We start from the raw sequence: 27,801 nt of genomic DNA, 5'->3' as shown, positions 1-27,801 counted from the left end.
ACATTTCATATTTACTTTGCTGGTTTGCAATACAGTTTTACAATATTTTACGACCTTCTGTTATTTGATTTAATGTTTCAACTACTTATTCACATTCTACCACCATGTTCCTATATTAACCCCAAAAGGACAACCAAGCTGGTGGCAATCTGGAACTCCACCATTAGATGGCAATAAATCCTACATGGTGGTCCTTTAAAAAAGGTAGTTTTGTGTAGACTTAATATGTATCCTCTTTATCCAGGGAACCATGATTACGTATGTCTAATTCTCTGTTGTATAGAAAGTCTCCCTCAACATACACAATAAAAGCTTTTCAGGCACTTTATGAAAGTAAGCATAGATGACATTACTGAATAGAAAAAGGAACGAACAAAAGAGAACATATTTAAGCCCTTGCAGCATGAAAAGACATGAAAGCTACCAGAGGGTATATAATAAGAGAACGGAAAGAGAGACTCACGGCAGTCAGACTCATCAGACTTGTCCTTGCAGTCCGGATCTCCATCACATTTCCAAGTCAGCCGCACACACTCGCCATTGGCGCAGCGAAACTCCCCAGCAGTGCAGTTGGCTCTGCGGTTTGTCAGGTATGGGACGCCGTCGCCGCCGCAGCGCTCGGGCCCCTCATCGGAACTGTCAGAGCAGTCGGGGTCTCCGTCACAGCTCCACATGAGCGGCACACACTCCGAGGTGTTGCAGCGAAGGTGGTTGGGTCCGCAGGTCAGAGGGGAGGTGCACTTGAGCTCATCGCTGCCGTCTCCACAGTCGTCGTCGCCGTCGCACACAAAGTTGGTGGCTAAACACTTGCGGTTGGCGCACATGAACTCTCCGCTGGGGCAGGCCTTGGCGTCTAGAGGAGCGGCAGACAGAACAAAACTCAGAAACAAGCCATGAAGAGCAGACGAGGGACTGCACGTTCTGTCTTCCCTACACTGGAGAGAAGAACATATGCTTCCAAAGACTTCAAAAAGAAAACAAATGCATTTTGATGACACAGAAAAGCAATAATTGGTTAGCACTGAAAATTTGTGCTTAATAGATAGATGAGTGGAGTCGAACTGGGTGGATGATACCTATACAGACATCTAGCAACCTCCTAGGACTGTCTGCTCCTCCCTCATCGTTTTCAACTATGCCTTGTGTCCTAACTGACTCTGTGTGTATATAGTGCTGCCGTCATTGTATTTGTCTTGCAGTCTCGTCATGGCCAGTTTTCCCCCGACTCTCCTGCAGGTTTCTTCTGGATGCCTTGGCTTGAGTTTCCTCGTGCTCCATCTCATTATCTCCTAGTATTTGCTGGTCTCTCGTGTCTTTGACCCCTTGATGGATTACATTTTCTTTGGCCTTTGTCTGGAAAATCCTGCCTCGGGTCTGTTGCACATTTTGTTCATGTCGTTATTATTAAATTCACTTTCTCATGATATCTTAGCTGACTCCACTACTAGATTCAGATCTGAACTACACAACTGTAGCATAATAATTTGCCTGCAAAGCACCAAATAATACATATACAACACTATGTGCAAGACATACAGGCTTATTTGTGGTTCCTAGAGTTCCAGAAAGTACAATGGCATGCAGAGGCTCTCGCTATCAGACTCCTTTTCTGTGAAACCAGAGGGAGATACACCGTCCTTGCTTTTAAAGGTAGGCTTAAAAGCTTCCTTTTGTGGTGATGCTGATACCTACCCTGACTTTGAACCATTACTTTCTTATGAAACTTCGCCAAAAGTTCATCACGGAAGATTCGTTCTCTCATCATCTGTTCTTTGAGTGAAGGTGAGCTACCCCTCTATTTCCTGTCAATCATTAATTTCTATGTCACAACTTTCATTCAATCAACTATTTATCTGCCTGCTCCCTGCCAATCATTCCCTCAGCTCTATGGTTTCTTCCTGTGAAGGTTTTTCCATGCCACTGTCATCTGATTGCTTACTTGTGGGGTTTCAGGCTCTGGGTAATTGAAAAAAAAAATGATTTGATGTGAAATACTTTATATCAGTCTTGACTTAATTTTTGCTCAACACGCCATTGCAGTTTGCATTTATACAGCAGCACTGGCCTTCCTAAAACATTTCTGCGCAGGAAGAAGAGGTTTGTTCTATATATTTCCTCCTCACATAGCATAGATAACATCAAGGCTTCTGTAAATCCCCTTCCCTCTCGCCCTTCCTTTCCCAGGTTTTTCTGTATCTAGACATGTCCAGCTAAAAGCACTTAGCCTGTGAAGAGAAGTCAAGCTTCCAACTGTGAGCCCAGAGCTGCACAGGGGCCACCATAAGGGGGGAAAAAAATGACATTTACACAAAGCACTAGGAGTTCAGCCACGACACCACTGCCTTTGGCTTTTATGGCCGATTACAGGAGGAAGGATTGCTGTTGCTGTTTTTGCTACATTTTACACAGAATCAGTGAATTGACAATCAGAAGCATGTTGCAGAAACTTTGCACATCATTTTAACTGTTACTGGTCAAAGCAGGGAGCCACTGAAAAATAAAAAAACGCTACAGAATAAACCAGTCATAACTTTTCTGCATATAAAAGCGTCAGCGTTTAGCTGAGTGAACTACTTACTAATCATGTGTAGTTTTTTTCTTCTTGGCAAACATCAGTGTTTAATGTATTCAGTGGTTAGAACATGACCGCCACAGATCATGGTTAAAGCAGCTGCACTGAAAACCAGCGTAGCCGATTCTGTTCAGTGAACGGGTTCATTCATTAATATTAAACAAGCCGTGTCTTATTTTGAATATTTTTATGACCACTGTTCCTGCTACGCCTGTACTCACACTCTATACTAATATGGCACTAAATAATTAAAGAGACCCAATAAGCACATGCATTATTACACAGGGGGAAACCATCAGTAATGTACATGTTTGGCCTGGTTAAACTACAGAAAGAGACTTTGTTTTTTTCCATTGGGGGAACTGAGCAAATGAATTTTAAGACTTTTTTTTTTGCAAGGGTGTGCCAACAAACCATCTGCAGACGATGTTGTACAAGTCAGTGGGTTTTAAATGATAAATAAATCACAGAGGAGCCTAACATTTCACCCAGCGGGCCGTTATTCAGATTTACTATCTACATACACAGTGCGGTACAGCTTTTTAACTGAAGCAGTGAAATAAGTTTTGTATGCACATTTTTGGAGTTGTCGAATGGGTGCTTTTTCAAATGTGACATTACGGGAAACCATGCATTTGAGTAAACATCAAGGCAATAAAAAAAGAAAAAAAAACAAAGAAGATACTACTCTAGTATAGCTGCGGTAGGCACTAATGCACTGTTAAGTTACTGCTGATGTAATCTTTAAACACAATGTAGAAGTCGTTATCACAAAATACTGACACTTAAAATATAAAAAAAGCCACAGCATTTTCAACGTGTTTTCTCACTGACACTAGATCAGTATAAAATATGTCATGTAAGGAGCAAGCGTAAATCACTGTTGCTCACAGAATGATGGAAAAAGAGTCTGATTATAGCCTGATTTCTTTATTAAAACAGCATGTCCAAACTAGCTAACTCTCTAAAATTGTTAAGAGACCAGTACCTTCTCTGGTCCTTGGCCACAGAATCTAATTTTACATTCAGTTTATAGTTCACAAAGACAATCTACAGGCAGCGTGGCTTGTTATTTTTCTCAATAGAAATTGTATTTTCATAAAAAGACAATGGAGTGAACACATTAACGAGTCATTTTTAATGCCTTGGTCGGGAAAACCTTCTCTGTGACTACCACTGTGTCAAATGCTAACCCACTTTACTTTTACTGGCAGCTTTGATGATGGGAAGCAGTTGCCAGTGGCAACCAGTGGCTCAGATGTGGAGGGAAGCAATGGCTGGTCGTTCTGCTCGCATTAGCATTAGAGCGGATGAGTGTGGACTGTGTGTATGCATTTTTTCTGTGATGAGTCAGGTTGTATAGAGAAAGGCAGAATAAAGTGTGAAAGACAAATAAATCATTTTTAGTGTAGGAAGAGGGGGGAAAGAAGAACCACAGTGGATTGACAGGCATTCAGTTTGTACATTAACATGCTAAACATGCTAAAACGGTGCAAAAATACATCTGAGCATGTCACTCACTGTTTGTGTAGTTTAATGTCCTCTAGGCTTTTTTTTCATATAATGTATATTCATCGATGTAAACTCAAGGGACAGCTCAGACCAGTCCACTCACCTCACAGAATTAAAGTCCACTGCAGCCATGCAGCAAGGTCATTCGGACACATCCACACACACACAATATTCATCTGGGACAAATCTACGGGTAAGGACAAATCTCACGCTCACACTTCCACCTAGTTTAAAAGGGTCACAGTCCCTCACCGGGGGAACAGCTCAACGACTGCCCTTTCCTGTGACGCCACACACATTTACAGAGCAGACGCCGATGTAAAAGAGAGAAGATGAGTCTCCACCGACAGTAACAACCAGGAGAAGATAATAGAAGACAAGATGAGAGTCAGACTCTCAAATATCATTACTGCCTGAAAAGAGAAGCTAAGTGAGGGTCAGAAGGTGAGGACTAAAAAGGATCTGATGAGCGCTGAGACATGACAAAATAACCATCATTTAACTAAATAGAAAACCTGCCTGGATTTCGATTAGCGGGATGAAATTAGGAATAAATTTTGTCATTGAAAGGCCTTTATATCTGTAAAACTGTGCTTTGTGAAAGCTTCATCATTGGGGTTGCACAGTATTTGCGAGTTCAGTTTCATTACAGGGACAGAAACAGCTGTGAGGAATACAGGATGGAATTGTTTTCCTCATACAATCCAAGCAGAATATGAAGAAGACTCACATACAAGCTCGCAGAAATATGCTATGCACACTAGGCCGTCAGCTCAACCTTAAATTAAGTGCAACTGCAAACACACTAATGAACACACACGAAGCCAGACTGGCTCCTGTGCTTCACAGCGGATCCCAGCAGACCATGCTTAAACAGTGAGTAAGCGCACATTAATTTCCACATCGCTGAGGGTTGAGAACACGGTTCAACTTCTCTGGAGCTGCTGTTTAATGTTGGTTGGGGAAAGCTTTCTCTGGTGAGGGCTAGATTCTACTTAATACATAATTCAAAATGCGGATGATTCAATTAGCGAGATGCCTCTACAACATTTACTTTTGTCCAGGCCATGCACTCTGTAAATTAATGGTAATAGCAGAGCCCGAACGTGAACACTCCAGCTCTGTCAGCTTTGGACGTGCAGTCTCTCCACTCACAGTTGAGCAAATACAAGTGGAAGTGTAAATTGAGCTTGAATGTGTTACTCACTCTAAGCAGGATTAGGCATGAGCATGCTCACGGAAGCACAAGAATGAAAGACAACAAAAACTGTGCTCATGTTGTTTCACAACACGCCGGTTCAGTAAAGAGCTAACCCAATCTGGGTTTGCCCGCGAGGCATTTTCTTGCTTGGTTTGAGCACCGCCATTCAAATTCAAAGTGTTGGTGGTGAGAATTTAAAGGTGGCCAACTACATGTCCGTGTCGTAGCAGTTTCCACAGCTGACAGTCATGATTTCCAAAGTTAAACTTCAAACTTACTGTATTTATGCAGTTCTTCCGCACAGATTTGATCTCCTAGTCACTGTGGTAAACCCAGATGTTAAATGAGATTTTCACCTCAAATATTTTCCCTGTCATACAAACACACCGCTCCTCTATTTTTTTTAGACAGCCACAGCCAAGATGTACAGTGAAGCAGACCTGATGCGTGTCAGTCACTGGAATCGACTTGGGTTTGATTTTCCTCCAGTGGCTCCACACAGGGCTGAAGGATGCCGAGTCACCACGAGTTCAATAAATGATTCACCTCTCTTTCCATGCAGACTCATGTCTATAGATTATTTATTGGGAAGCAAATGTGCAAACTGTACAACTGTGACAAGTTAAGGGTGGAGTTTTTCCAAATAGCTGCACAGAAGGTTTTTAAATGCCCCTGTCCACCCAGCCCACTGAGAGAGTCAACCTGCAAAAACATGTGTTATCAACTGGAACCTGACTGAAACCACTTTTGCAATATGCCATGATCATAGTGCAACATTTCAACAACTCCAGTTAGTCTCAGCGATCTGCTACTTTCCCCACTTGAATTTTCCCTTATTTTCTGTTTGTGTGTTTACAATAATGAGACATGCAGAAAGGTTTATTCACGTTTAACCCAGCTAAATAAAACAGGTTAGTGTGGCAGTTTCTGAAGCAGACTAACGTAAGGTCGACGCTCTTATTTTCTTCATTCTGCTGTTTGATACTACCGTTGTCTTTCTTGAATCAAATCTTATGTTGCTTGTCTGCGCCCTTCCAGTGCAGTTTTTATGAGCTGGACGAAGTGCGGGACATAGAGACAGTCGCCGTGTTGACATTAAAGTCATCACTCTGAATAACAACGTGTCAAGTCAAACACAGTTACTGACTCTAAGCCTTTGACTGACAGACTCCCGGCAGAAGCCACAAGACTGTCTGAAGGGGCCGCTTAAGTCTCGTCAGAAACTAGCCTCTGTTGTTTTTTTTTTTTTGCTAATTTGTTGTTGTTTTGTACTGTGGTTGTGAAGATCAACATCTAAAAGCTCATATATTTAATGGTAGTGTGTATTCTTATGAGAATACCAATGTCATGATTGTGTATGTTTCAACTGGTGCAGCAGAAAAAATTAAAATTTGATAGTCCTACAACAAATCACATCCATTTTCTCGTGAACAAATCCAACTCCACTGCTCTCTCATGCCTATGTTGCCGTTACTCTTGTGACCATCACCGGATGAAGCCCGTCCAAATGATTTGGGCTGGCCCAGCAGATGTTTGCTGGAGCATAATCAGTCCCCAGCAGAGCAGCTTTCCCACACAAAACTTTTGTGGTCAGTGAAAGTTCAGACTGGTTTTCAGGCTAAATGTGTGCAAGTTTTACATTAAAATTCACTAAGGTGCAAAAAACAAAATGTATTTTTAGTCATTTATTCATGTTGCTAGAGATGAATAAGTCATTGCCAAACAGTCATTCTAACAAAAACACAACATGGAAGTTTGACTGTGGTTAATATTACTCAGTGCTGAGACAGATGTTGTGTTCAAGAGGGAAATGCAAGTTGTTTCACAGATGAGGTAAGATTTGTATGGCAGTTTGCAATCATTACAACTTGTATTTACTGATGAGTGGGCTACATCATTTATTAATAACTTAGTCTGAAGACCTCAATGTCAATCTATCAATTCATCAATCCATGCATCACTAAAGAAATGTGGTGTGATAAGACCGAGCATGGGGAGAGACAAATAGATAGTCTTTCTTTGAAGGCATTCTTGGCCATTCTTGTTCTTGTTTGTAATGTTTAGACTATGAATGACCGATATAAGAAGTTCTATTCTGGATTTAACTTGTTTCAGTTCTTACTTCAGCCACTTCTTACTGGCCGACCGCGACATTCAGAAGGTGAGAATGTCACGTTGTCAGGTTTGAAAGGTTACAGGAAGCCGTCACGACACTTCTTACTGAATGTCAAGAGGGAGTTCCTAAATATAATCCACTAGCCATCAGTCACCTACTGAATGAGCTCGATTCAAAAGCACGCTGGTGAAGGCTGAACTGTGTTATTCGCATTGGCACTCAGCTGAAAGGACACTTGTGTGAAGAGGCGCTGTGTTGTGATATCATGCATCACTTCTAGAAACAGAAATGTGAGCAAAAACTATAGAAAACCGTAAGCTTTAGCCATCGGCTGTGCATGTGTAATCAGTCACTGCAGCAAGGAGGTGTGATCTCGGATTGTTGGTTCTGTGAAGTCATGTAAATCCAGCTATGTAAACTCTAGACCATTCAGACTGTCTAAACAGCATATCTGAAATTAAACAATAGCTCTGAATGACTAAATATGACACTGAATAAACATAGCAGGAAAAACTCTTGTTCACACACTGCGAGTCCCTTCAACCTACACTTTTAATTACCCTAAGCCCACTCAGAAATTTTCTGGACCTATATTTGCAGTTTCGACATTTCATCAGCTGAAGTTCACAGCTGAGCCGTTGCTGGCAAAAGCAAAATGTGACTAAAAGCACACGTTGTTCAAGACAAATTCTCAGTCTTTTTATTTTTTTTGAGCACAGCCACATCACTTAGCGCATCCTTCATTCATCTTCTCCCTCTGAACACGAACACGCAGAGTTAACGCTGCTTTGAAGTCCATTCTCCGGCTGCCTTTGTGCCAATAGCTAACCCGCAATGAACAGACACACTGAGACAGACTCAGACCAATTGGCAATTTCCACCACTCCTCCCTCGCCGTGCTTCACATTAAAGATCTGAAGCCTTCAGTCTGCACTGCAGCACTTGGCAGTAATACAGGATAGGGCTCAATGATCTGGGGGCCATTTTTCACAGATTTTGCAATTTCATCTTTACATCATTTCAAGCTTCCTTCTAAGGGTTCTTCCTTTTGAGATCTTGACGGACATGAGCTGCACCACACAGGTGTTATTTTTTATTTTTTTTGCACAAGTTAAATAAAGTTAAATAAAGTTCTGATAAAATAACTTAGCATATGAGTGAAAAGTTAGCTCATAACTTTCTCAACATTTTACATCATAGCGGTTTCCTGCCCTTCTTACAGTTGGAACACAGAGTCCTTGATCTTTTTTTTACAAAGTCCTGAATAATTTCCTGTCACCATCTATTATTTCTCATCTCTCATCATCTTGTCTTTCCCTCTTTGAAAATTAGCCTCATTGTTCAACAGCCTGATAATACACCAAGCATCGACTACGGATGCTGGAGGCCCAAGGACTCATGATAACCTACTTACTTGTAGTTCTTTCAGTTGAAAGGCTATTGTCTTTGGTTAAGATGTTATAAGTCTCTGAGTTATAAAAATCCATGAAAGCAGCTCCGCTGTGTTTACAGTCTGCTTGCCGGCTTCACACTGACGGATGTTGCTGTTTTAGGTCCAAGAGTATTTGCAGGTGTGGGCGGTGGGTTTGTAGTCGGCCTGTGTTAACACTATTCATTGTTTTCATCAGCAGTGTTTTGTACAAGTGGTCCTAGAAAGCCAACCTTAGCGGACAGGTAATAGTCAGCTGACAGGCAGAACAGAGTAAGCCAAGAGAGATGTTTAAAGAACTGCTTAAAATGATTGTATGATTCCAAGATGAATGTGCTCTTTGCTTCTTTGCACCAAACTATTTTCTGAATTACTATTTCACTTGCAATGAGACGGTAATCGCCAAATTACCCAACACAAATCTCATTCCTCCACAGAGCCGTACCACAGACGGACCAGTGAAAAATCACAGCTTGGTTACCTTCAGATCTGGTCTGCTGTGAAGTAACATTTAAAACCCTCTTGACCTTCATTCAGACATCATCTTTCAGGCTGGCATGGAGCCTCATCAGTCTCCAGATAAACCGGCCTGAGCAGCACTTAATGGGCCTAATTTGTGATGCTATCTCGTACAGTGCTGCGCTGGTGCTTGACTCAACCCCTCTCAACTGGTCATGCCGAGTTTACCTCTGGAGGGATTTTGGCCTTTGCCTGAGTGGGTGACAGCCTGCTGTATGCCCTCGTGTCACTGCTCAGAGGCTTAAGACAGCCGCATCAATACAGACATTAGAATGAAAGAAGGATTAGCTCAGGCTAGACTGGGTCTCAATGGGCAGTGCAGTGGAAAGTGATCTGAGCTAAGAGGGCATTAGATCTCAAGTTGATGGTATCACTGCGTCTTGCTCTGGCGCGAGTGTGTGTGGACACTTGACTGGGAGTCATTTAGAGTGTACTGTCACAACAAATAAAATGCTCTTAAATCAAGTGTAACTGAAGGAGCACATGTGTTGAGAAAACGTCTGATTTTTGTTATTTTTCTCTTAATATTAACTCAAATATAATATACGTAACTCAAATATATATAACTCAAAATAGTTTGTGCTGTTAACAAATTGAACACGAATGGCTCCGAACATAATGTCAACACCCACAACTGCGGTAGAAAAAGCTGGAGAAAAACAAACAGCATCATCATAAATATACGAAAACGTGGAGATGGCTCTTTCCTCTGCTTGTGTGCATTTGCTGCCACGTGCCATTTTTGCAGCTTTAAAGTCTAAACACCACACCCCCCGACAGCTCTGTTGCCTCATTCAATTTTTCTTGACGTGAGGAGGCAAGGGATGGAGAGGATGGAAGAAGAAGACGATTCTTCACGGCTCCTCAGAAGTAGGGCAAGGAGAGTCCCCGCAGGCGGCTGGGGGTGGAAGCAGCCGCACGGTGGAGGCGTCTGATTGGACGGATGGGAGGTGATGTCACTTCTGATGGTTGTGAGAGCCCTGGAGTGGAAAGACTTGAGGTTTCCAAATACGATGACAGATAAACTCCGCAAAAAAAAAAAAAAAAAAAAAAAAAAAATCACTCGACATCAAAGGGGACTTTGTTGTCAAGTGCATCTGGCTTGAAACTCAAAAACTCACTTTAAAACCACCTAATTATTTAGACGGACTCCTGCTGTGCTTTAATGTCCCGAGCCTCGGGATGATAAGAGGAATCACAAAGGAAAAAAAAAGTCTTTCCATTATACTGATGCTAAATGTAGTTATTCTTAATAATTATTGTCACAATTTATACTAAAAACCCTTACATGGATTTAAATGGAAGTGAAACCTTCCTGTGCATGCATTTATTTCATTTTGACTTTGACAAACTCACCAGATGCACAGTCCTCCTCGTCCGCTCCGTTCTCACAATCTTTCTCCCCATCACATCTCCAAGACAACGACACACACTTGTTGGTGGATCCCCCACAGTCGAATTTCTCCGGAGGGCACGTCTGTTTGCCTGTGGGCAGAGAGATAAAAGAGATTACTGCAGCGGTTTTATGGTCCCATACAGGCAGCAACGAAAAACAAGTGCAAAGCACGGCTGGACTCGAGGTCTATCGCCCCCGTGATACACTTAAAACTCCATCCAATACTCCAGCGCGCTCGCCAATTGATTTTACTGCCTGGGCAGCCTCAAAACTGTCATGAAAAAGACCCTGAAATACAGCAAATTCATTTGGCTGAAAAGAAAAAGAACAACCCACCCCACCCCCTCCCGCTTCTCCTGCCAATCTGCTCCAGTTGGCGCAGGATGGGTTTGATCCAGATTACAGTGCGTTTAATATGAAGCATGTTGTTAATTATAGATCTCTGCTCAAAGGGCAGCCTCAAGCCGCACATGGCAAGTCATTTGCAACGTTGAGTTTTTTATTATATCTAAGAACAATAGTTCACAGCCTGTTAGACTTTGGTCATGTTTGTGGTTGTGTTATTATCGCTTAGTGGTAGAAGCTACTTATTATTTTACTTTCTCCAGCAAATTGCAGCTAAATATATATATATATATATATATACTGTATGTATATATATATATATATATATATATATATATATATATATATATATTATTATATTATATATGTTATATATATATATATATATAATAATATATATATATATATATATATATATATATATATATATACATATATTAGCACTGGGCTTTTTGTCTGATCTCTAGCAAACACACTAAACCGCAGCCTGATGTCAGAGCTTTCTGTCTGTCAGTGTACTGTTTTCACAAAACCTAAGTCATATTTTGAAAAAATCAGTTCAACCCAAGTCTTTTCACCCGCCTCCTGTCGGCTGCAGCTGTATTACAATGTTTTAGTAAATTGCCACCGCTTACAGCTGCACATCAAGGTCAGCATTCAAACAGACTCGGCATTGTTTCAGCTGACAACAACAACGCCGCGAGAGGATCGTTTGTTGTGCGATGAGTGAGAACAGGCTCCATAACGAATACCACTTATGAGGTTAGAACAGAAGCCCTGACGCCGTCACTGGCAATGTGAGGTGTAAAGGGTGTTGAGGGTGATTGAACCGGACAGGGGAGGGAGAGTCTGCCAAGCCACATTCCCCAACAAATTGCATCTAATTGTCTTGTGTGTAATCTGATGTAAACACTATATGGACGGGGATGTGAATTATTAAATGATGTTTCATCTTCCATACCACCCACAGGGTAACTTAATATTACATAATATATTTTAACTTTCATTTCTGGAATGTGTACTTGTTTTAATTCAGTACAGCATCAGTAGTGTCAGTATCATTTACACAAAAAAGAACAACGCAGCCCTTTACGTTCATATGGCAAAGAACCCTTTCTCCAAAGTCAAGATAATACAGCTGCTTCTATATCAATCACAACTCTTTTGCTATCTAATGGATTCCTATTCAGCTGTAATTACCTCGTTGTTCTAATGATGTCATGTCATAAATGCAAATTTAATGAATTTAACGCATTTTTTTAATTATTGTGCCAGAAACAAACATTTTTTTCTTTATTTTGACAGTTGTTACTGGATAAAAACCAGAAGTAATGGGGTATAAAGGGGGGGGGGGCATGAAGCAGAGGGGGTTACCTGGAATCTAACCTGCAGCCCCAAAGAGAAGACTACAGCCTTGGTTTATGTGGCTACTGCTCAATCGGGGGAGAGAGCAGGGAATCCCCAGAAACAATTACTTGCTGGTGACAGTGATCCCTCAAATACAAAGGACCCTAAAAATAAAATCACTCGTCTGTTAGTTGATGGGACAATTATCTAATGATAACTAAATTACAGCTATTTTATTTCCTGGCATTTTGCCATTGTGAGAGTAATGGTGAGAACCAGGAGGTGAGAAAATCACGGCTCTAAATGGTCAATACAACCGTGGAAGAGGCCGTCCTAGAAGAGTTATTTTCCTGTTCTAAGAAGCTGAAATAGAAGAGTTAGTGTGCAGACAGAAAATGTTGTTTTTTTTTTAGCTTGCAGTCTGTGCAGTGACCCTGTTGTCCAGACTTCAGAGTGGGACATGTCAGTCAGGGAAGATTTCAATCTACGAAACAAAAATGATCAAACCCGACCAAGATGTGTGACAGTAAAATGTTTGGAATGACACCATGACCATTAGTGCAGGTTTGGAGCTAGGAAGACACAGCTGTATTCACTGCCATGTAGGAATCTAAGTCATGGTGATGTGAACTACAAACAAAAGCCAGTGAGGATAAAGTAGAAGAGTGGGATAATGTCCATGTATTTGGCATGTCTGTACCACGTTTTCTTAATTATCAACCAGCGTCTATTATGATATGAGAGATCCGTGCTAAATTAATACAGCTAAGATTAGGGTAGCAGTTTTGAATTAAGTTATCTTTTTATTTTCCTTCCTGGGAGTGTGACTGTCACTGCAGCATAGAAGGGGTGACATCAGAGACAAAGGGAGAGGACACTGGGTAGACAGCAGGCGTCTGGGGAGAACCAGCAATGAGAATGGCTGAATCAGCCAGGCCATGAACCCACAGAGAGTGAAAAAAAAAAAAAAAAAAAAAAAAAAAAGAGTAGTGGCCTCTGCAGTGCTGAGGGGATGTCTGGCCCCACCCATTTAGGAGAGCAACCTCAGGTACCCAAGTATATTCACCCTGATAGGAGGAGTGAACGTGATCACAGATTCTTAATGATTCTATGAAAGCAAACCAAAGTAAATATAGGACCGATTAAAAAAAAAAAAATTCATACTTCATACTATTAAAGTAATTAATACTTGCTGTTTTATAAAGCCATCCTAGCCGCCTTTCTTGCTGAGGTAGGGCATCTTTGATCATGGTATGTACCACCTAATCTAACCAACCTGGCAATACAGAAAAACATGAACATCTATACCGTTTCATGCCACTAGCATTGCTTTTAATGTCATCTTTTTGTCATAGAGCATCAGTGACCTCAGGTTCGGTGAACCTTCTGGTGTACTCTGCTGGCTGAGTCGTGACATTTCCTTGCAGCCATTTTTCCGGCCACATTCCTCATTTCTTGGCATATTGCAGTGTGTGGTGAGCGAACAAAGGCTTCGTGTCATTCATGCTTGACAGCTGCACCACACTAGAATACTTTCTCGAAATATCCTGTTGTTAGCCAAACAGCAGAGTGATCATGTGACTTGCCTCCTCCACCTGACAGACAGCTCTGCTGCGCAGGGAAGTTTGGAAAGTGCGGAACCGCGGTGGAAAAGTCCCATCCATCGAGTCGAGACGCGCGACAGAATTCAATATCGTCTCTGTCAGAGGTACATTTGTCACGCGAGCAACAGAAACGTTTCTTTTTTTCCGTCACAACATTATACTGTAATGCTTTCCAGACATATCAGGCACCGAGTATTTAAATGGGGAGAAATGATGAACGGAAATCAATGACGATTAGGGCTGAGTAATGTGTGAACATCTACAGACCGGCTGGCTGTGTAGGAAGGAAACACAAGAAACATGAAGCGATGAAAGGAGCGAGGAGGTGGAATCTGCCGAAGACGAATTAACAAGCTCTCTGAATAAAATCGAGGTCCATGTATCACCTGACAGACAACAAGGAGCTGACAGAAAATGAAAGAAAGGGGTGGGATAGAAAGATGAGGAAAAAGAGAATACAAAGGAGAGCTACGGAGCACAAAGGAATGCATAAGAAGGGGACATGCCAACAGCGAGATACTGTATGAAGGGGGAAGGGGGAAAGTGCTGCATGACCTTTCAGATTCTTATCCTAAAGCAAAATCAAAGCCATCCATACAAAGTAGAAAGAGATGAAGGAGGAAAGTCGGGCAGAGCAAAGTCTTGAGCAGAATGTGAATCCACCAAGCGCAGCCCGAGCTGTCCTGTCCTTTTAAGCGATCAGTCCTTAATGAAGCGTGAGCTCGGCCCTTCCCGAATCCAAACAGAGAAACCAGACATCGCTACGACAAAGCAATGGCACCTCACCGCTCACCATGACAGCTACTGATTAGTGAAAGTGCAGATTTCATAAAGACGTGGGTAATGAGTCTGAAAAAAAAGGGGGCAACTTAATATAAACGGGTTATTCACAGATGAAGTCGCTTCCAGGCTGTTGTTTACCAGTGAAAAATGAGGATTTGTCCGCACTGTGGCATTTTGGCAGGAGATCTGTTTGGGATGGAGTAATAGCTTTGTTTTTTCAGCTGATCACTCCAATGGACGTTATTCCTGACAGCCTTTTGCCTTAAAAAGGGCTTTAAGTGAATGCGTACAGAAAACCTTCGTCATTGTCAGTGGACATGTGGTATGACAGTGTGATAAAAGGAGGCCTAATGAACTCTGTGGACCTGAAATAATGTGTTCAACTGATCTGATATGATGAACTGCAGCTTCATAACAACCGAGGATTGCGCAGAAGTCATCATTTGCAGCTCATCTGTATAACTGAATGTGTGTTTGACTTCTCTGAGTTGATAATAAATAGAGTACAGCTGTGATTCAAGCTGTAGTCCATGACAGCTTTTGGATCTGAAAACTGAGCGTTTATCTTATTTCGACAGCTTCGCTAGTAACATGTTCCAATTAAAAGGCCTCATTTAGAAGGAGATTTCTCAAAAAACCTATTTCAGGAAAACACTGAACCGCCAACTCAAACTGACACAGCTAAAATGTTCCGACATCCTTGCACATGCATTTGCGTCCATACTCTCAGCCATGTAAATGCTCAGGGTCAGATGATCAAGAGGAAGAAGCTTGGGGCTAAAAGGGCACAAAATGCTCAGATAACGCGAGTCACAGTCAGATTCACCGCTTCATTAGACTAGGTTAGTGCTGCCACGTCCTCCCTCTTTGAATTATAGATCTGGTACAAGAGAACACGCTACATGCTTGCACACTACAAGATGGAAAATTGTTGTCCTGTAAAGTGCTTTAGCAAGTAACGTACTGAGGAATGGGCTCCTGCTCAATATGAAGCACCGTGGCGGAGCTCCACGACAGTTCACCGGCTGAGTACAGTCAGACTACTGACAGCTTTAAATTTTTTGGAAACGAATATTTCAGCAGACACTTTGTGCTGGATACACACAGGAGAGCTTTCCTTTCTATCACGGGGCCAAAACACAGAGACACTCAGGACTTTCATGCTCTTAGTAGACAGAACTCCGCTTTTATGGCATTACTGATTTTTTTACTTTCAACCAGAGCTGCAATAGACACAAATCAAAAATACTCTGCAAAAAAATTGAAAGTTAACCACTGAAGAAGCTCAGTCCAGCTTCTGATGTGATAACTGGATGCTTTTTTTGTTTTAGGAGATTTCTGAATGTCATTCTGTGGTGTTAAGGAAACTGCAATACAAGACATTTTTTTTACATTCACTTTTAATAAACAATTTATGTTTAAACATGCCACCTCAATACCTGTCTTACTGCTTGGCCCACATTTAAGGGTCCAGTGGAAAATATTTATGTTAAATGTTTGTTTCCCAGGGGAAGAAGAAATATGAAACAGATTTTTTTAAACTGCAGAAAACATGGATGCAAATGCTGATGTAAAGTCAACATCTGTTTCGTCTTCAAATGGAGTCAGTGTCTGTGTAGGAAAAACTATTTTTCCACATTATATAAGACCCAGAATTGTTAGGGTCCACAACAGTATAGAAGCCTGCTTTTGAAGTGACACAGTGACCATCTCCTGAGCAGGAAAATATTGAAATGGGCACACAAGAGTCAACAGAAAGTTGGAATATTGGAATATTGGTAGTCACATAAACAACCTGCAGTGAAATACCAATGGCTCCTTGGTACTAATTAACAAACTACATTTCTGCACAAACAGAGCAGTAAACGGCACCGTCCAGAATGGGCGACGCAAACAAAGTAAGTTACAAAGTAAATCTGCCCCATTATAAAGTCAATAAAAGATTAACTCCTCCAGAAAACGTTCGGCAGGGTTTGAAGCTCAATATCTACAAAGAGGTTTAACGAAAGCCTCGTTCTGAGAAATATCTATAATCCACTATAAATTACATAACACTCAGAGCAGCAAATTGAAAGCATATTTTAAAAGGAGTAGGTCCATGTGCGTGAATAGCCCATATTTCTAAAATATTCACCAATTCACGTTTGGTGAATATTTTGTCCTCGCACACTGACAAACGCCGCAAGGAGCGTTGTGATGTTCCCTCACGCCTGTCAGCTCCAAGAAACGAATTCAAAAGTGCGGAGCACAAAGTGACACACAGAACTGAGCGGAACTCGCCCGTTTTGTCTGAAAGTGTCAAGCAGCTAACGTTCCCCTCTTCTTGTTGAATCCTTAAAAGTGACTCGGGCAACGCAGAGTGCATGAAAGTGTCACTGAGTTGGAGAGAGACCTGAGAAGCTGCTGCACAGCTGGCTGCAGTGTCCCAGTTCCTCCTTGATTACACACTAAACTAATACAAAACTATGAGCTCTGGCACTTCACATGCTTCTCCAAAGAGTCATTCATTTTTCAGTGCTCGAGAGTAACTCTCTCTGTGTGGCCCGAATTTAAATTCTTAATACGGCAGTGTAACGCTACTCCAGCGTGTAATTGGGAATCCACTCGGAGAGCCAGAAAGATTGTGGCACAGATGTCTGCAGCACCGAGAGCAGAGCCTCTTAGCAGTGTGTGTGTGTGTGTGTGTGTGTGTAAATGTGTGTGCTGTATGTTTTTACATATGTGAAATTGAAACAGACAGAAAGTACAGGACGTTTGGGAGGCACATGGATGTAAAAAGGGTTTTCCGTTTCATGTGGCTTATCAGGCCATAGAATAATCAGAGCATGATGCATTATGGTGTGCTACATGTAATTAGCCTAAGTAAAACAGTAACGCTATCACTGGTCTGTGTTCTTTAAATAACGGAAAAATAAAGATTAATTTATAACTGTGAAGCTTGGAGCTTTTAATCACAAAAAGAGGGTTTTACAGATTACATTTGACAATGAATATGCCACATATTTATTAACAGTACACATATTTATGAAACAGTTCTGGTCAGATCTGGCCCCCTTGTTCCTAAGGTCTGTTACAGAAATCAAAAACACAGGTTGCATAAGATCCCAAATGAATACTGCTGCAATTAAATTACTTTTAAAACCTGATAAAGACCCAACACTCCCTTCCAGCTATCGCCCTCTGTCATTGATTAATACAGATATCAAAATTATTTCCAAAGCACTAGCATCTAGACTAGAGAAAGTAATTTCATCAATAATTCTCAATGACCAAACAGGTTTCATCAAAGGCCGACAATCTACAAATAACGTTAGACGGCTCCTTAACCTGATCAGCATGTCCCAGCGTAGAAATACAGAAGCCATTGTTTTATCACTGGACGCTGAGAAAGCCTTTGATAAAGTTAACTGGGCTTTCCTCTTTGCCACCCTTCAAAATTTCGGCTTTGGAGAGTCATTTATCCACTGGGTTGCTGCACTGTATAATTCACCTAAGGCCACAGTCACCACCAATGGTTTCACATCACAAAGCTTCACCTTACAGAGGGGAACCAGACAAGGATGCCCCCTGTCTCCCCTACTGTTTGCTATATTTATTGAACCGCTCGCATCAGCAATACGTCAGAACTCCAGTATCCAGGGTATCCACTCACCCATCTCTGAACATAAGATCAATCTATATGCTGACGATGTTTTACTTTACTTGCAACAACCTCAGAGATCATTACAGGAAGCTTATAATTGTATTTCAAAATTTTCAGCCCTCTCTGACTACTCAATCAACTGGTCCAAATCAACAATATTACCAATAACGGACAAAGCATGGGATCCTGCAGACCATAAACCCCAACTACCCTTTTCCATAGGTAATATCAAATACTTGGGCATAAACATCTCACCTAAATTGTCAGAGTTAGTGCAACTGAACTTCGATCCACTCCTGGAGAAAATCTGTGATGACCTGAAGCGCTGGACCCATCTTCCTATCTCTCTGATGGGACGCATAGCAACAGTCAAAATGAAAATTTTGCCACGAATTAATTACTTATTTTCCATGATCCCATTCAAACCCACAGCAAAATGGTTCCAGAACCTAGATTCTGCAGTCACCAAATTTTACTCAAAAAACAAACAGACAAAAATTAGCCTCACCACCCTTCAAAAAAATAAATCAGAAGGAGGACTAGATGCACCGAACTTTACAAACTACTACCTGGCAAATCAGCTGCAATACATCACCAAATGGATAAACCCAGAGGCAGATTACAATTTGTGGCTAGAAATAGAACAGGCCGACTGCCACAACATATGCATTTCGGACCTGCCCTTCATTACAATCACCCTTAAGCGTCATAACTGCTTCCAAAACCCCATTATTGCCGCCACCCTGTCGGCTTGGTGGAAGAGTCTAGAGACCACAGGATCCCTGCTGGAACCCTGTGGGTTCTCCCCAATTTGGCACAACCCTGACTTTGTGAATAACAAAGTCCCTCTTCACCTCAGCACTTGGAAGCATAAAGGAATAACCCACCTCCATCACCTCTTCCAGGGGAACTTACTTATGAATCACAGAGATTTTATTGATACGTTCGAAATAAGAAATGGAAACTTCCTCCAATACCTACAGGTGACCAAGACAATCAGAAAGAAAATCCCAGTGCTCCAGAACTGCATACAGCCACCACAATTCGTCACCAACATTAAAAAACTCATACCGAAAAAGAAGAAAACCCTCTCTTTAATATATAAGCTGCTATCAACCACACATTTAATACATGTACCAATATCAAAATGGGAAGCCGATCTTTCCCTGTCTACAGACTTTGATTTCCGGACTCAGATCTGCCAAAATATATTTAAAATGACCAAAAACTCGAATTTACAGCTGATCCAGTTTAAAGTACTCCACAGATCACACACAACTCAATACAAGATGTATAGAATGGGCTTCTCCCAATCCGACAAATGTACGCAATGCACCCAAAACTATTCAGATTCTTATTTCCACGCTCTCTGGCTCTGTTCTCCGGTACAGCACTTCTGGTCACTTGTAACACAGAAACTCTCCTCAATTTTGGACTGCAGAATCCCATTAACCCCTAACTTGTGCCTCATTGGTGACCTGGAAACAATCAGTCTTCCTCACCATCTATCACAATCTGTCCTTGTAGCTCTCACCATCGCCAAGAAAACAATCCTTATGAACTGGAAGAACAAACAGTCACTAAACATTTCCCAGTGGTTGAACCTTCTTTCCGATTATATATCACTGGAGAAAATATCTGCTACCCGGAAAAATCAGTTGACTTTGTTTGCCAAAAAATGGTCTGTATTCTGCGACTCCCTCAACCTTAATTTGCATCTTGACTTTGCCTGCTAGCTTTTGCCACTTCTGTTCCACCTACTGTAATGCTATAATAATATTTCTCTCACAGTGATGAATGTCGTTATGGAAAAGATTTTATTGCCCTCTTCATCCAGGTTCACTAAGGAGGATCCCCGGACCACAACACCTTGAGCATGCATTAGGGGTGCCCTACTCCTTCTCACCCCTGGGTTGACTTCCGGCCCTGAGCGGTTTACCCGGCTGGCCTCCCTCTCCCCCAGTTGGGGTGGCGCTGGTGACTTGCCTGGGGTTCCCTGTGGCTTCGGCGCTTGCTCACTTTCCTGGGGTCGTGGTGTATCGGTGGCCGACTCTCCCTGGATCTCCTGGTGGGCCTTGGCGGTCTGGGCTGGCGGGCTCCCTGTCCCCTCCTCTCCCTCCCCTCTGCGGCGCCCTCCTCCCTTCGCCCGGCTCCTCCTCCGGCCCCTCCTTCCTTCCGCTGGTGGCTGGGCCCTCGCTGGTCGTGGGGGGCCCTCCTGGGGTCCGGGGGGCCCCGGCGGTCGGGGCCACGCCCGGCGCCTTGGGGTCGGAGCCGGAGGGTGTGGGGGGCTGCCTGAATACCACCCTGGGCATGTCCGGTCGCTCCGTCGCGCTGGGGCTGGGGGGGCTGCGGGGGGTGGGGTCTCCGTCCGCCTGGGGGGCACCCCTGCCACCGCGGGGGGTGGATGGGGGGTTAGCTGATGCCATTCCTCGGCTGGTCGGTGATGGTTCTTCGGGGTTTCCTGGGGGTCTGTCGCATCCTGGTTGCTGTTCTGGGCTGGGGGCGGGGTCTGGTCGGGGGACTTCCTGAGTCCTGGGGGCCCTCGCCCCGTCTGTGGGTCCCATGGGCTGCTGTTGTGCCTTGGCCCTGCTGCCAGGGACTTGGCCCTCACTTGCCTGCCTCCTAAATTGCACTCACCTCACACTCCACCATACACTATGTCGCCCATTACAACCAAGGCTAGATACACCACACACACCCATCCCAAGTTTTTAATGCACCTCACCTTAGGGGTCCACCCAGGATCGGTCAGGGTCAGGGCAGGCTGCAGGACAGTAGTGTGCTGCAGTCCTCTGACCCTCCTGTTTGCCTCCTGTTTGCCCCCTGTCTTAATGCACCACACCACATCCAGGGTCACAGGGTCACGGTGTAGGGGCTTGCTTCCTCATCAGGGACTGAGGAAGCACAGTAATAGGGACACTGTCACTTTTCATTATCCCTTGGCATGGCTTGGGGGGCCTGGTCCTCCGCTAGCAGGGGGATCTTGGGCTGGCGGTCTGTGGCCCCACGGCGGTTGGTAGGGGTACCTACCTAGGTTCTCTGGTGTCCTCTTGGCCTGGCTTTGTCTCCCGGTGCTGCGTGGCGACGGGTTCGTGGCGGCTCCCTTGGGTGCCCGGTTGTTCCGGTATCGACTGGTTCGGGTGGTGGCTTGGTGCTCTCCCTCTCCCTTCGATGGGGGGCTGGGGTCTCTCCCTGGCGGATGGGGGTTCCCTCTTCCCGTGGTCTCCCTGGCCTGGGTGCGCCAGGGGCACGGGGCCGGCACCTTGGCCCCCCTGCTCGGATGGCCCGTCCCTGGTTTGGCGCTCGGCTGGTGCCCGTCTGCGGGGGCTTTGCTGGGCTCCTGGGGGGGTCCTCTCGGCTGGAGAGGTGTCCATGGCTGCCCTGCGGGCGGGGGGTGGGGTCTTTGGGGGGGGTGTTGGCGGCGGTGGGTGGACGGGCTGCAGTGGCTGGGGGGTGTGGGGGGTATGGGGAGCTGCTCTGGCCTGCACCGACTTGTGCTTGCTTGGCGGGTCTGGGGGTGTTGGTCGTCGCTCGCCTCTGCGCTGGGGTGTGGCTTGCCCCGTGGCTACGGTGGTTCTCTGGTCCTGTCACCCATGCGCCCCACACTGGGGTGGAGGTTCTCGGGCGCTGGGGCTTCTGACCTGACTCTGGGCCCTGGTAATGGTCTCACTCATATTTAGGGAATGCCCACATGCATGTGTGTTGTCACCTGCCAGCCCGTGCTGGATCACATCAAAAAGAATTGATGAGTCCCGGCTATTAAGGGCTGGATTTTCGCTTTCACTCTGTCACTACGTGCCCTATGGCAGATTTCTCTCCTTCCATTGGGACACCCTTACCCCCCCTGGACTCTCTCATCTCTCCAGAGATGACTGTACCCAGTCATACTTGAGTGAGGTGACTTGGGAAGCACAGAACCCTGTACTCCACTAGTTCCTACTAGCACCACAATCAATCTCCTCCACTGTCCATCCTTCTACATATTTTCTTTCCTTTGTTCCCCCCTCTATTCACTGAGGTGTAGCACTGCCCTCCCTGCCACACAAGGTCACTACACTCAATAAAGTTCAACAGGACAGTTCTCAGGGAGGGCTGGTGATGGTCACACTCACGCACTGAAGTAATAAAGCTTTCAGCTGCAAGAATATAACTGCATGAACCTCATATAATGTTGACACCCTGTGGTGTTCAACTATGCAGACAAATGCAGACAAAAAAAAAGAAAAAAAAAAAAAAAAAAAAAAAAAAAAATTAACAGTACGTAAAACTTTAATATATATATATATTACTATATATATAACTATATATATAACTTTAATATATAACTAGTACAACAAGTACTTAAAATACAATCCAAATTCTAGATAGTGAAGATAGTTGTCCCGTCAGCACATCCCTCCCAAGATTTGAAACACACATGGGTTGCCAGGTTGAGGACAAGGTATACTTACAAGGGCATGGCAACATTATACGCTGACAACAGCAAGCATCTCTATGGAAATAATGGTTATATAAGATAGGGCTAATTACGTTACATCCAAATTGTGGCAGCTAGTGATCACGAACAAGCTAACAACTTATTGAGCTGATGTATTGAGGTGTTCAAAAAAATAAAAATATAAATTTTCCCAAAGATTTTATCTTTTAATCATGCCTTTGCAGTTCCTTTTTAGGTTAAGTTACCTAGTCATTAGCTAACTTGTTAGTTCCATGGCTTCTAGATGCCTAGTTGCCTAGCAGCAGTATCACTAAAGGTAAGATCACACTAAACCCCACAAAGGCACAATCACTGTCTCTTTGAACTTCATTGGACTATTAACTCAATTTTTCTTTTGTTGTCTCGTGAGCTAATCAGCCGATCAAAGAGATCTTTATCGAGCCACGTGTACCATGACTTGCACTTCCCCAGGAATTTGGCTACACACTGTGGCTCCATCTACTCAGATGTATTTTCTATGTTCTGTGCTGTATTCATTTCAGTGAAAGTTACTGTTGAACCATTTAACTCCAACATGAGTTCTACTCACCACTGTGTGAAGTGCAGAGTGAAACTCAACACACCTGCTCAGTCACTGTCTAGTGTTTCAGTGTAATAATTCGTTAAAGTATGACAACCAGCACGCGGGTATAAATGTGTTTGACAGTGTAACACCCTACGATGTAGGTACACTGTCAACGCTTTAGTTGGCCAACAAACTAGTGGATACTCAGTACCCGACGAAAACGTCTGACCATCACTTTGGTGTGTTCCTTAAATCTACTGTTACCACCTGAATGACAAGCATTTTGTGTACTTTTAGAAGGCCAGCAACACTTTTTAGGTCAAACTGAGTACAGTTTGGTCACAGTTTGCTTGCTTCCAGGTTCCATAGGCATAGCTAAAACAAAAACAGAGGTCCTGGACAAGAAATTACATACATAACACTCCTAATCTCTGCTAATACAACATGGTTATTCCTGATCACACAGTAAACATGGTACACATTGTTCCTTTAATATCAGAGCTTGTTTGCTGCATCTTCTTCCAATCAGAGAAACGAGGTACATCAAGAGATTTGTGCAGACAGATGTACTGTTCTCATTATAGCTTTAGTGGTGGGCACAAACGCATAATTTACCAGTGAAGAGAGGTTAATCAGATAGATGATGAGAGAGCTGCCAGGAGTAGGTCGGCTGCCGTTGCTTCAGACGCACGTTTGTACAGAGTCCACCCTTGAGTCTTTCTTTACTCTTTTCTCTTCATTGCGATTATGGCACAGCTGGATTCACTCAAAGAGAAACACAGCACTGATGAAGAAGATCTCATTAGCAATCCCTCCGTTCAGGATGCAGTCTACAGGATGAAGACAACCTGTGCTGCACTTGCTCTTGACTTTTCAGAGAACATTAACCAAATCCAAACCCGGATTTCAATCGGATTGAACTGATATTTGTTTGGAGAGAGAACCGCAACATTTTTGGCCGTTGGTGTTCATAATCTCTGACATTACAACATCATGTGAATAAAAAAGCGATTTCCATATAAATGACTTCCTTTCCAACCTAGATCTCTGTCTCTTTGCTCTGCAGCCAAGAGATGAATCCTTCATTCATTTATCTTTAATTGGATTTCCAATATAAACTTGTTATCCTTCAGAGGTCCCTTTATGTCTCCCTCCCTGCATTCAACTTTCTGTGAGTTGCATTAGAAGCTTTGCTAGACTGCTACATTATTCATCAAACCAACCTACTGCCACGGATCCACAGTCACTAAAACATGACAAAACTAGAATGAATGTCCTCTGAAAGATTCATTCTGCCGTTTCTGGATTCATTTCCCGCTTAGATGGATCCATTTTAATCCCTTCACACATCAACTCCAAAGAAGAGTTTGAAGATGCAAAGCACGATAATGCTCAGTGGCATAATATCGGTATCATCATCAATCAATATTCAACACTTTATTACACTCCAACAAGACATCGTTATTAAAATAATTATTCAAACCTCTTGTAAATGGCTCGTTATTTAAGAAAGAATAACAAACAGAATCATTGTTGTTCATAGTTCCTTGCAATATTTTCATTTAGTAAAAGTATTTCTGTACTTGTGTTTTTGCGGAAATGTGTTCTCAAAGATTCGTCTTCATTCACAGTGTAATATCCATTTATCAGATTTGGGAGTCATCTTTTTAGGAAAGGATGGAAGCAGAAGCTGGTTTAGTTTTTCAATAACATTAAATATTCACAGATTACTTATTTATGTATTCTTAATACTGTAAAAGAGATTAGAATTAAAAATCTTCATTGGGTCTGTGTGGTTTGATCAGACTGGACTGATGGAGACTAAGCTCCACTGGACCTCCAAATATTGATAAACTGGTGCATTACAGTATGAGACATCATATGTCCTTAACTTAACTCTAACCCACTTTAATCTAATGAGAAAACAGAGAAAATAGCAGAAAACTCTATTGTGAAAAAAGAACTGAGTTCATGTTTCACTGAAGTGAAGTTAAATAGTTCGAGAAACAGATGGATTTATTTTATTTAGCTGGTTAAATCATAGACTTTATAGAGAAAATGGACGTGGACATTAAAATCGAATTTAATGAATCCCATCAAAATGACTTGTGCAAGCTACAGGATCCACAGTTTTTGTTTTCTATTCAGTTTTCAGTTTATTCAGCTGAATACTACCCTTTGTTCCTGTGTGTGGATATCCCTTCTTTTCCTTAAGACATTGTTATCTATCAGCGCAGTGCCTTTCAGCTCCGTCTGATATCTCTAACCCCGAGAGAGAAGGAGCCAGGGGAGAAAAAGAAAATTAGCATTAGAGAAAGAAAACAATTAACGATTGGTTCAAGCCTCCTACACTCGAGTGCCTGCTTGGTTCTGGAGTCAACTCACCTAACCCCGATCAGGACCCGATCCTCCCCACCCTTTTGTGGGGGAGTGAGACTGGCACAGGCTAACAGGGAACCAGCCAGTGATCCTCAGCTCCAACAGCTTGGCAGAGAGATAATCGAGGCCTTTGTTGCACTCGTCATCAGACAGCATTGACGAGTGAAGTGCGTGGGAAAGTGGAGGCCGACGAGACGGCTGAACTGCCACCAGAGCCACGATAACGGGAGAAATTAGCAACCTGAATGCAGGTTTTCAGAGAGTCAGATTAATCCTTATCTGAAATGACTGGCAGCATATCTAGATCCAACCTGCATAATTACGCAGCCTTTTTTAATTATTACTGTTGCAGTAAACTCCTTTCAGGTTTAACAATTTTGCCCTTGATTTGTTTATTTATTTATCTATCTATTTTTGCAGTGACACAAGTCAAAGAAATGAAATGAAAAGCCGTCACATTTTGAGCGAGGAATTTCTCATTCTTGGCTTAAAGTGTAAAATTGTTCAAATGTTTTTCTCTGTGCAAAGAGGATTTATAAATGGTAGTGTGTGTGTGTTTTGAGGCTCAGTTCTAATCCATACACTTTAAATCAGCAATGCCAAACTTTTTTTTTTTTTTGCTTACAACAGCACATTGCGTCAATTTGCAATCCCTGGGATGTACCATGTGTGTTTGAACTGTGCACGGTTAAAACTAAGAGGGTTTTCCACTGTTTAATTTTGGTTTTAGCCTTTTTGTAAAAAAAAAATTACATTTTTAAAAGAACAAAACCTATGTATCTTTTTTATCTTATGTGTCCCTCACACTGCAACAAAGGCCAACAGGCAATCAATAACGCTTTAAGAGATAGAAGAAGTGCGCTCACTAAGGACATAAGATTAAAAGGTCAGTTGTTGGTGTGAACGAGAAATCTGAATCTGGACACACTGGAGGTATATTTCTTCACTGCCTACGATGGAGACATAAGCGCATAAAAACTCTTGGTGTGTGTCGGAAAGCGGATTGTGTTGGTATGAACTATTTTAACGCTAAAACATCCGTCTTTGTTTGTGTCTGTTCCTGGTTTCCTCATTCAGTAGCTCCTGGTAGTAGTCTAGTAACGCTCAACAATTTAGCAGACGACAGGCTAAATAGGTTAGCATGAGTTAGCCGTGAGGCAGTCAATATGAACAACAACCCCCAACCTCAGAGTAAGAGCAGAGTAAAACACCCGAAGGCGTGTGCTGTTACTTACCGATCTCGCAGGAATAATACTGAATTAATGTCTGCTTTGAATCGTCACACAAATTTCAATCTGACGTTCACTTGTTTTTCCCACTCTGCCTCTTCGCCTACACTGCGTTCTCTTTTACTGAGTTCAGGTTGCACACTTGTGGATCCACCATCCACTTGGGTAAAGCTGCCATCAGCCAGCGGGTAAACATTTCCTTTGTGCTGTAGATCAAGAATTAATTTTCCCGGGAGATTTCATGCGAGGTGGCAGACAGATTTGCACTTCCTGAAAGCAAGGCTTACAGGGAACCAGTCTAACCGCCAGTGCAGCCATTATTCTGTAGCTATTATATTGTGAAATCAATATTTAATTAATTAAGACAAGTTAAGACAATAAAAAATGCCTTTTTAAGATGTCCTAATTTGTGCTGGTGGAGGGTTTTACTTACTGCAGGTCTCCTCTGCCTCATCAGAGCCATCCGGACATTCTGGTTCCCCGTCGCAGCGCCACCGTCCCGGGACACACTGTCCATTTAGACAGGCAAACTCGGCAGGGGCACACGTTTTCCTGGCTGCTCAAAGAGAAAAGAAAGAAGAAAGAGAATAACAAGATGAGAAATGGAATTTAAAACCTGGGGAAAAGCCTGGTCAGTGTACAATAGTGCCTAATCACCGGCCACGTTATCTGAATCGCAGATCATCATTATTCTTGTGCAACCTCTCTGCAGCTCGCCCTCCT

At 42.9% G+C, this 27,801-nt stretch overlaps 1 protein-coding gene across 2 annotated transcripts in view; it reads right to left on the bottom strand.

Annotated features, from left to right (window-relative positions):
* LOC125011151 (low-density lipoprotein receptor-related protein 8-like) overlaps window positions 1-27,801 on the bottom strand; it is an 85,217-nt gene that overhangs the window by 29,923 nt on the left and 27,493 nt on the right. For both annotated transcript variants that reach the window (XM_047590190.1, XM_047590191.1), the window contains exons 3-5: window positions 27,512-27,634; window positions 10,706-10,834; window positions 464-853 (exon numbers count right to left, since the gene is read on the bottom strand). In XM_047590190.1, the coding sequence (XP_047446146.1) occupies window positions 464-853; window positions 10,706-10,834; window positions 27,512-27,634 (642 nt within the window). The remainder of the gene's footprint in view (window positions 1-463; window positions 854-10,705; window positions 10,835-27,511; window positions 27,635-27,801) is intronic.

Source organism: Mugil cephalus, chromosome 7, assembly GCF_022458985.1.
Source record: "Mugil cephalus isolate CIBA_MC_2020 chromosome 7, CIBA_Mcephalus_1.1, whole genome shotgun sequence".
Classification (NCBI taxonomy): Eukaryota; Metazoa; Chordata; class Actinopteri; order Mugiliformes; family Mugilidae; genus Mugil; species Mugil cephalus.
This window is presented reverse-complemented; position numbering and strand designations above follow the sequence as displayed.